The sequence below is a fragment of the Carassius gibelio genome, chromosome A12 (assembly GCF_023724105.1).
Source record: "Carassius gibelio isolate Cgi1373 ecotype wild population from Czech Republic chromosome A12, carGib1.2-hapl.c, whole genome shotgun sequence".
Taxonomy (NCBI): domain Eukaryota; kingdom Metazoa; phylum Chordata; class Actinopteri; order Cypriniformes; family Cyprinidae; genus Carassius; species Carassius gibelio.
In genome coordinates this window covers 25,237,584-25,249,051 of record NC_068382.1, presented here as the reverse complement: position 1 = coordinate 25,249,051, position 11,468 = coordinate 25,237,584, and the positions used below count along the sequence as shown (strand labels likewise).

Sequence of the window (11,468 nt, the reverse complement as noted above, 5' to 3'; positions counted from 1 at the left end):
TTTTTTTACAAATATTGCATGCACTAATCATAGACATTTGAGTGTCTAGAAAAGCGCTATATAAATGTAAGGAATTATTATTATATCAAAAAAAAAAAAAAAGCTGAATTTTATTACATGTTCTCCAAAGTATAAAACATATAATGTTGTCTGTAAAATTATAAAAAAATATTGCATGCTGTTTGTTTTGTGGTTGCACAAAAACCCTGAATTAAATGTATTAAATATTGAAATGTTAAAAAAATTATAAACGTTACATTTTTCCAGTAAAATTACACATATTGCATGCAATTGCATGAAATATTGACCTTTTTATTATGTGTAAAAATAAATAACTGCTGTTTGTCAAATGAAATTCTGTGATTGCATAAAAACATTGAATTAAAATGTGTTCTCAGAAATATAAAACAAAATGTTTCCAGTAAAATGTACATTTGCATGAAATATTACACATTTTCCTTGTTATAGTTTAAAATAACTGCTATTTTCTTTATCTCAAGTCCTATGATTGCATAAAGCCCTGAATGAAATTACTTTAAATGTTAAAATATTTTCTCAAAAAAATTAAATATGCAAACAGTGCACAATGTACTGTTTATGAAAATGGACAGGTCGTGCTGCTTCATTGTTCAGCTCTCAGGTGAAACATGGTTAGATTGAATGTTCAGTACTTGAACAGAGTGTCATTAAACTTGGTGCTGAGTGTGTGTGTGTGTGTGTGTTTGTGTGTGTGTGTGTCCCTGCTCCAGTCACAGCGCTGGTGATGGGTTTCCCAGCAGAGGATCTCGGTTCTCAGGATCGAGTCCAGGTGCCGCCCGGAGCCCCTCAGGAGCCCAGCATACAGGTGAGGTCATGATGTTAGTGCTTGTGTTTTCATCACCATAACTCTGTGTGTGTGTGTGTGTGTGTGTGTGTGTTAGTCCTTACAGCAGCATTATGCCGAGCAGGTGGAGTAGAAGGAAACCCCCACAGAACACATGATCCTCAAGACCACCTTCAGCTGACCACCGCTGACCCGCTAACACACTCTGACACACACACACACACACACACACACACACTGCCACACTTACTCTCTCTTACACACACACGCACACACACACGTTTGTTTTTGTGTAAAGTGTGTTCATCCCATAGGTGTAATGGTTTTTATTCTGTAGAAACTGTATATTCTATCTCCCTTCACCAACTCTACACCTAACCCTAACCCTCACAGGAAACTTTGTTCATTTTTACTTTCTCAAAAAAACTCACTCTGTATGATTTATAAGTGTTTTGAAAAATGGGGACATGGGTTATGTCCTCATAAGTCACCCTCTCCTTGTAATAACTGTGTCATACCCATGTCATTATACACACACACACACACACACACACACTAACAAACAGACACACATACTCTATCAAACACACAGACACACACACACACACACTGACACACATACTCTCTCACACACACACACGCACAGACACACTCACAAACAGACACACATACTCTCTCACACACACAGACACTCACACACTCTCTCTCTCTCTCTCTCTCTCTCTCTGACACTCACTCACTCACACACACACACACACATGAAACTGATCACATACGAACCTGCCAAGAGCTTTCTCAATCTGTCTTTATATAACCTGGGATTGTTGCACTAGTCACTGAATCTTCCAAAGGTTTGCCTCAGGTTAGTTGTATCAAAGGCCTTCAGCGTCAGGGTTGCCAGATCCCAGAACAGTTTCCAGCACAAAGCCCTCTCAAAACCTGCTCAACCAGCCCATGTCCCCCGTCCAAACACAGCAGTGAAATAACATTTAGATTTAGTTTTGGTATGTTTAAAATCTTATTTAGTTGAGTCTAGCTACACTTACTTCATTAGATGTGCAAATATAACAATCTAATCTCAGTTTTATTCCTCTTCGGTTACTCGGCTTTTCAATTCTTTTTCAATGCTTTTCTTTGTCTTTGAGTAACACTGCCACAATGTGAAAGGCATATTAGTAAAAGGATGTATTTTATTTTTCTTTCTCTACATCCCACTTTTCACTGAATGGATAAAAATAATCCATAATGGTTATTTTATCTGTAGATGGTTACATCTAGAATCCTGAAGTTAATGGAGATGACATTTATCTGAATTAATCAAGCAGAATCAGTTTCATATTTATCATTTCATTTTTAAAAACCATTTCAATATTCTGTTTAAAAACAAAACATGCAATTCATTATATTGAGTCAGAATATTTTCAGGATGTGCAACAACATCCAATGTGTCTTGTGAAATGATCTGGATTTATATATTTTATAAATTAACTTCCCTTGCAGCAAACGAAGCACAAACTGGACGATGCCTCCAAGCGTCTGGAGACTCTGTGTGACAAGCTGCGAGACCAAGCGGTGAATTGAGGACGTTTATTCAGTCTCTTCAGTTTCTAAGGCTTCCTAATAAACCTGTCATGTGTCCCGCTTTCCATCACTGGTGTTCTTCCATGCAGCAGGCCTTGCTCATCACACAACAAGCAGAACGACTTTCTGTGAGGATTTATTCATAAATATTATTGCATAAATTGCATTGAATTGAATGCAATGGTTTGCCAAAAAATAGGCCTTAAAACAAGCAGAACCAATTTTTGTGAATTATTGCATTCAGGTCGAAGCGAGAATACCATGCATAATTGTTAATGCATAATTGTGTTGCATTAAATGAAGCAATTTGTAAAATTGTATTAAATAATTATTAGGTATATTTTGGGATTCACCTTTATAATTGTTCATAAAAAAATATTGCATAAATTGCATTGAATTAAATGTAAGCGTTTGCTTCAAAATAGACCTTAAACCAAGCACAACTAATTTGTGCTAACTGTTACATTTAATTCAGTGTGAAAATGTAAGAACTGTGTCATGAAATGCAAGCAGAAAGACTTCTTCCATAATTGTTGGTAAAACCATTGTGTTGCATTGGATGCACAGGTTTGTATAAAAAAGGCCTTATAACAAGCAAACCCAATTTGTACAAATCATTTGTTAAATAATTACTGTATGTAATTGTTGCATTAAACTCAATGGAAGAATCTACTCAAGCAGAACAACTTTCTGTGCATAATTGTTCATAAAAAAAAGTAAAAAAAAAAAAAGTTTAACTAAAAATGGGCCAAGCAGAACCAATTCATTTAAGTTATTGCACTCCGTTTGTAATTGTTTGGAGTTATTTTATAAAATGCATTGCATTGAATTAAAAAGTCAAATCATTTGTAAAATAATTCCTCTGTAAACTGTTGAATTCAATTCACTAAATTGCATTGAATTGAATGCAACAGCCTAAAAAAAAGCAGAATCAACGATTGTAAATTATCATGTAAATTCAACAGATGAATGTCTCTGAATTCTGCTGAAGTGAGTGCGATGAAACCTGGAGAGAAAGTGTCCAGGTCTTATTTCATCCCCAAATTAAACATTTGTCATTAAACATTAATGCTCCTAAAAATATTCTTATTTAATTTACAGGTGAAATATGACCTGGACAGCTTTTGTGAGATTCTTCGGTGATTCAACAGAGCAGAGAAAGTGAATACAGTTAACCTGGTAAGATGTGTTCATGTTCTGGTTCTGAATCTTGCCGTTTTGTGTCCGTGTGCATCAGAAAACAGTTCATTCTGAGCTCTTACATGCTTGAAAACACTTGAAGAAAAATATACACCACTTTCATAAGTGCTCAGTGTCACAGCTATTTCTTTACAGATTTATTTCCAACACTTCTGGTATTAATTTTGAAGGAAAAAACAACATTTGGAGGCAATCTCAACAGAACATGAGGGTTTAATTCAGTTTGAAGTTCTTTTGGTTTTTAGTTTATCCTGTAGAGGGCGAGAAAACATTCCTCATCAAGCTAAAAGCAACATGCGTTTCAATCATAGACTGTATAACGTGCGTTTCACTCCATAGATATATTTCATAATGAAATTCGCGATTTGATTTATTAGTAAATGATGAGCCCGACCATCTTTTTATAAATAAATAACAACTAACAATAATATTATGGTATTATTATAATAATATTTGTATATTTAAAATATTGATATATGAATATAATATTCATGAGGATAAATATAAATGAGCAAATTCAGTAATATTCGCGCTTTGACAGAAACAGGAAAAAAAACTGCATTTTGATTCATGGTTAACTCAGTTTTACTAGTTGACTAGTTGCCGCTGGGTTTGTTTTTCATGCCGTGACACACAACGGCTGAGTTTCCACACGAAAGATTCTAAATGAATGTGCTCCTGTGAAACCGCGACCGTTAGTGTCTCATTTTGGCGCCGTTGTATAAGTTCATCCAAGGAGATCGCTGATTGGTCCGGCGGGGTCATACGGCGCTGCTGATTGGCTGCCGCTGATCTGCTGTTGGCATTCCGGCGATGTTGTGAACTTCTGTAACCTTCCGCCGTGATGACGTAACGTCTCAGCGGCCAATAATAACACTGCGCTTCTGACAGAAACAGAGAGAAGCTTCCAGAGAGAATCAGACACAAGTACAGACATGAAGTTCATGATTATGAGCTATGCACCGTCTTTAACAGCAGGAAAACATTCCAATCAGGGCTGTAGATCTAGCAATTTAGATTTTTTTTTTTTTTTGAATTGCATGATACAAATTGTGATATGTTTCAAAGATTAGGAAGATGTGCTTGAATTATTTTAAAATGTCCCTGAACTGAGAAAAATGGCAGAAATGAAGTGCAGAACACTCAAGATCTTTGCTTGAGACTTTATTTTGTAGTAAATGATAACTAAACAAGTGTTTATACTGACTGTTATCTCTAACAGGAACATCACTTTAGTTTTAAGAGCCGAAGGCTTCTTTCCAAGCAGCATGAGAAATATCACAACTGCATTTTTGGCATCTTGACTCACAAGTGTCAGAAATAAGGCGATCTGTGTCCCGGGTGAGAGAGATTTACAGTATAAAGTCTTCAAAGAAAATGCAATCCAAATACTTTTAAAGTTACCAAACAGTTTAATTACAAGCAACTTGTGAAATGAAATCCAAACATGGAAAAATAGCACTCTGAAAATACATTATGTTTGATTAAACATACAGATTGAACTAGAGCAAAAAAACCTCAGTTTGCACCAATTCGGATTGCATGCAACACAATGGCTTTTGGCTTCATAACACACATGAATTATTATAATTACTGTGAATCCACAGATTCAATCCGTCTGTATTATTCTGCAGTAGAAAAGAGTTCTGTATTAACACAGCATGCTCACAGACGTATTTATAAGATTTATTAACATTAAATTGGGACTTGAAAGATAAGCATGGTGTTGCACCATTAATTACAATACAAAACCAAACTCCACATTCGATCAGGAATCAATGCACGCCGTCATTCTCACACAAGCTCAACCATTCAATCCAGCGACAGATTCCTTCTGTTAAATGTAATTCAGTGTTACTCAAGTAAGTGTGTTTACAGATTAGACATCAAATTGAACTCACGTTTCACAGCTGTTTGTCGCATTTGTGCCGTGTGGTCAAAAATTCACCAAAAATCACGAATCATGACTACAGATTCCAAACTATTCACGCAATTCTCCGAATGAACCATTTGTGCAAGTATGGCAACAAAATAGATTGGCAATATTATGAAATTTTAAACTATATCTGCATCAGAACTCTATGTAGTCCGGATGCAGTTAAGGTGCATCTGTTCAATATTAAATAGATGTGCATCTTTAATTAAATTCTACCTAACTGCACTGTTAGATTTGGTAAGACGCGCACAATAAAGGACTGGGAGGGCTACAGGGTTTTTGGGCACTGCATTGAGTGAACATCACATCATCTACGTGAGCTCAGACTGGACTCGAAAATATCTACAGCTGCTGTCGAGAAGAGGAAGCCGGAATAAGAGCTACACAAACAGGTCAGATCCCCGTATTAAAGCTTCACAGGCTAGACTGGGAAACACAACATTTGTCATCTGACGTGAAGGTAGAGCGGAAGCAGCGTCGAGACTCTCCGTCGCCGGAGGAGCGGACGTCCTTCTGTTTTCCGGTGTGCGGCTCGTTGGGATGAACGGAGGGCGGTGGTTAGCCACTCCTGTGACAGCCGTCTCCGGTGCGCTGGACTCGAGCGAGCACGGCCTCTCGGGACACACGCTTGGGCTCTCGGGCCAGACCCAGGAAACACATGAGGTCTATGAAGCAGGTGGTCAGGTTGAGCTTGCAGCCGAACTCGCTGGTGGCGTAGTCGAAGGGAAACGTGTGGTGATAGTTATGAAAGCCTTCACCTGGGAAATGAAAACAGGAGAATTCATCAATCCATGCAAATGCAAACTATAACAAATTATTTTTTCTATTTATACTTTTAAACAGTTTATATATAATTATTTAGATATCAAAACAATAATTGTTGTATTTCTACTTTATATTAAATTATATTTTGCCAGTTAAGTATTTATTTATTTTACTTTCCCATGACAGATTTTTAGGACAATTAAGCAAATTTTCCTCCCAAATTACGTAATGATATCATGAAATATAAATTCATACCTTTTTGCATATTAAAAAAATATATAATATATAATTTCTAATATTTAGTAAATATATGTATTACAAAATATAATTTATAGTGTGTGTGTGTGTGTGTATATATATATATATATATATATATATATATATATATATATATATATATATATATATATATACACACATATATACACACACACACACATAATATAAATATAACCTCTAATGTGGTCACACATATACATATATTATAAATTTATCTTTCATAACAAAAATTTATTTTTTATAAAAATTTCAATGTTAGTTTATGGCAATTAAGGTCATTTTATCACCCATAAAAAAAAAATTATATATGAATTAAAAAAAATTATAATTTTTCTTTGTATTTTTCAATATTGTATTTTTTTTTTTACAATAAAGATATTTTGCATTACTGCAAACTCAAGGTCAAGAGAGAGATAATTTATTTTTGCTCAGCTAATCACAATACGATCAAAATCGGTCCTATCATATCACAAAAAAAAATGCAAGACCATTCCTATGCGTTCAAAACACGTATAGCTATGTAAGAGTGCTTAACTGTCCCAAAACACATTTCAGCTCCTTGAACATATATTTATTGTGAACTCATTGGTTGTTCAAGCAGTTCTTGAGTTGTGTTGATGCTGTGGGTGTAAAAGCCTGAAACCCTCGCTGTATCTCAGACGTACCTATAGCGCTGAAGGCCACGAATCGGTTCTCCCGGGGGTTGATTTTGACGTCGTAGGGTCGGTTTCCCCACATGTGCGCGGCGCTGTTGACCAGCCAGGTGGCGTTGAGCACAAGAGCGTATCTGAGGAGGGCAGGGACGAAATACGCCACCCACAGAGACTCGCCCCAAAAGTACCACGGCACGACCGTCGGCACGAAGAAGCACATCAGCAGAACAGAAGACTTGTAGAACCTGAGACAGTTCAATCAAACTCAGTTAAAACGGTTTACTCTAGACAAAAGATCATGTTCCATGAAGATATTTTGTAAATTTACTAGCATAGAGATCTCAAAAGATTTTATCACTATTTTTTTGCTCCCTCAGATTCCAGATTTTCAAATTTGAGTTGTATCTCAGACAAATACTGTCCTATCCTAATAAGCCATACATCAATAATAAGCATATTTCTTCAGCTTTCAAACCATGCATTAATCTCAATCTGGAAAAATTGAGACTTATGACTTGGTTTTGTGGTCCAGTGTCACATATGAAGTGATATCAGACTTGCCTTCTCTGGAACATGACGACTTTATCGGCTTTCAGGTCTCCGAGCTCCAGCTTGTGTCCCTTCTCGATGACGTCCGGATGCTTGCGCACCAGGAGCCAGCCGATGTGAGAGAAGAAGAAGCCTCGCACAGCGTTGTGAGGGTCAGCGTCCGTCTCGGAGTATTTGTGGTGAACGCGGTGATCACGAGACCATTCGAAAATATCATTCTACAGAGAGAGCAGGAGAAGTGTGCCATTTATAGACCACTAATTAAAAGAAAAAAAACGACTGCAATTCTGCTTTGTGCCACTAGTTGTGCACAAACTAAATACTACATCTTTAACACAAACATCTACGAAAGCCTGTTTCAACCCCAAAATAAAAAAGGTAATTGCGATTTTGAGTTTTTTTCTCTCAATGGCAAGTTTTTTTCTAGCAATTCTGACTTCTTTTCTGAGAATTGTGCGATACGAACTAAAACAAAACACAATTTTCTTGCAATTGCGAGTTTCTCACAATTCTCACTTTATAACTCGCAAGTGTGACTTCTTAAAATTGCGTGAAAAAAGTTGCAATTACCTTTTTATTTTTTATTCAGTGGCAAAACGAGCTTCCATAAAAATCTTCCAATCCAAGATATAACGTTTCTTTTTTTTTTGTGAAGCAGCGAATACACAGAAATGACAATCAAATGCATAAGTAACAAAACTTTATAGAAAGGGATTAAACACTATTTACAACTTCTACAGTTTCGCTAACAGTCAAATGGGTTGTTAAAGTATGCTAAAACTAAGAAAAACATTTCTTCAGATAAAATGAACGTTAAACTGAAATTATTTTCTTTTTTAATTATACTCTATACTGACGCATGCAATCATGACAGAGTATTTCTTCAGATATGTTTGTTACCTGGAAGGCCATGGAGTTTGCGAAGGCGAGAAAGATCCGGAGAGGTAATGATGCTTTATATGATCTGTGGCTCCAGAGCCTGTGAGCGCCGGCGGTGACGCCCAGAGCACTGAACACAAAACACACCAAAACTGCAAAACACAAACATACACAATTCATTATCAACTGCTGGAAATCACTTTAATGGAGCTACTTAAACCCACAAATCAGAACTTCAACTTTCAATGCAGCTCTTGTAATTGTAATAATGAGCTCTTGCCATTCAATGGGGCTAATTGTGCGCATTAGAACATTTCAAGATGAGATTGCAGAAGTTTTAATTAAAATGTAAATAACGCAAAGCTAGTGTACACCTTCAGAAGGCTTTATTTGGATCTTGATGGCTCAGGTCTCTAATCTATGGAAGACAGTTTCCGCCATTGATTAAAAAATAAAACAAGGTGACTGCGACTATTTATCTCACAATTCAGTCTTTTTTTTATCTGAATTGCGAGATATAAAGTTCAGAGAATTTAGACTTTGCAATTCCGACTTTATAACTCAAAATTCTGACTTTATATCCCACAACTCTGACTTTATGTCCCACAATATAAACTCGCAATTCATACTTTTTTTTCTCAGAATTGCTGGTTTACATTGTAAAACTCTGAGTTTATATCTCGCAATTATGACTATTACTCGCAATATAAAAATGCGCAACTATGAGTTTTTAACTCACAATATAAACTCGCAATTCTGACTTTATATCTCACAAAATACTCGCAATTCAGATTTTTTGTCTATTATTCGCGATATAAAAATTCGCATTTCTGACTTTTTCCTTCGAATTGCGAGTATGTCACAATTCTGACTTTATAACTCACAAAATACTTGCAATTCCGATTTTTTTCTATTATTCGCGATATAAAAATTCGCAATTCTGACTTTTTCCTTCGAATTGCGAGTATGTCACAATTCTGACTTTATAACTCACAAAATACTCGCAATTCTGATTTTTTTCTATTATTCACGATATAAAAATTCGCAATTCTGACTTTTTCCTTCGAATTGCGAGTATGTCACAATTCTGACTTTATAACTCACAAAATACTCGCAATTCTAATTTTTTTTCTCTGAATTGCAAGTTTATATCTCGCAATTCTGACTTTATAACTCAGAATATAAACTCACAATTCTGACTTCATAACTCTCAATATAAACTCACACAATGCAATTCTGACTTTTTTTCATGGAATACCAAGTCTATATCTCAAAAATGCAAGTTTGTATCTTGCAATTCTAACTTTATCGCAATATACACTCTTACTATTTTTCTCTGAATTGCAACTTTACAACTCGCAATTCTGACTTTTTCTTCTCAACAATTGTGAGTTTATATCTCGCAATTCTGACTTTATAACTGCTGCAAAGTTCCTTGATTATTACGCGGGAATGGGAGTATAGTTACTAGCCATATCGGCCTAGAAAAATCGCAACTTTTAATTTTCTTCCGCTCTTAGTACACGATGTTACTACAGCAGAGCCAACTTTTAAATAGATACAATATTGAAACTCTTTGGTCATTTTCGAGCGTGATGCTAACGGTCTAATAAGATACAATGATCTATGCTAAGCTAAGCTAAAATTGCGACCGCCAGACCCAGAGATCGGCTGAATGGATTCGAAAACGGTAAAACTCAACTGTTGAGTTGGAAAATAAGCCTGTTTAAGTGTTCCTTTAACAAGCACAACTTCTGATTTAGTAAACGTTGATGTAAACTAATGAACCTTATTGTAAAGTGTTATGTCACCAAAGTTTAGAATGAGTAGGTGTTTTTTTTTTAATAGAACAATTCTTAACACCCCACCCCAGACCTCACGTGATGTCTACCGAGGGTCCCCCCCAAACTCTAAACACATGCCCCCGAATATGATATGATACTTACACCAGATCCACGTGAGAACACGGGCGGATGGAAACAGGAAGAGTCCATACAGAGCTCCGACGTGCAGGACAGCCATGAGAATCACATTTCTCCACACTATGATGGTGGCAGGTTTGGGCCCTTCTTTCTCTTTATAGGTGTGATCAAACACGTCCTCCACTGTCTCCGGATGCCGGATTGCAGATTTGATGTCCCTGTCAGGCATGATGAGCTCTGCTGACACAAGCTTCTGTTATTTTAACACACAGAATACAGGATACAGCAGAAGCAAAGCGAGGGTAAAGTGGGTCACATCCGCGTGACGCATCACAGCAGCCGCGTTCGTTAGGAAGCAACACTCACCGGACTGATGCTGCGTACTGAGCGCACGGTGACCCGCGGAGAGAAATACGCTGCGTCAGATCTGACAAACACAAGAACGCGTGAAACGCAAACAGCTGCCGGTGATGCTAACGACAGAAATACTGCGCTCTGAGTGGCTAGATACTTCGATGCCTCCTAAAAGCGAGCGTTCGGATTGGCTGAGGCTCGTCTGATGTTTCTAGCGCTCGTTATTCACTCCAGCATCCCCGTACAACCAAACCAAACTGGGGCCGGTGCATTTATACGGCAGCTCCGCTCACCCCACCGGCGAGGAGTTTCTCCGCCGCAGCCAATCACCGCGCGCTCCCGCTGGCTTTGCACTAGGCACTATTTCATCATTACACGCCTTATTGTTTTCATATTTGTTCTTGGATGATCACGTTATATTGCATCTTAAATTACGCAAAACATTGATAAACTGATAGCAGGACAGTAAATATACCTACTTTCAATTTAGTGAGCTGAACTACAGTGACCTCATAGTTTCCCTTGCT

General features: G+C 37.0%; 1 protein-coding gene across 1 annotated transcript; it reads right to left on the bottom strand.

Annotated features, from left to right (window-relative positions):
* Positions 1 to 4,752: 4,752 nt before the first annotated feature.
* Positions 4,753 to 11,202, bottom strand: LOC128025567 (acyl-CoA desaturase-like). The gene is made up of 6 exons (XM_052612038.1): positions 10,954 to 11,202; positions 10,612 to 10,824; positions 8,687 to 8,817; positions 7,799 to 8,004; positions 7,250 to 7,482; positions 4,753 to 6,298 (listed from the first exon to the last, which is right to left on the bottom strand). Exons 2-6 carry the CDS (start codon positions 10,814 to 10,816, stop codon positions 6,099 to 6,101), a joined length of 975 nt encoding a protein of 324 aa, XP_052467998.1. The 5' UTR covers positions 10,817 to 10,824; positions 10,954 to 11,202; the 3' UTR covers positions 4,753 to 6,098.
* Between the last annotated feature and the right edge of the window lie 266 nt (positions 11,203 to 11,468).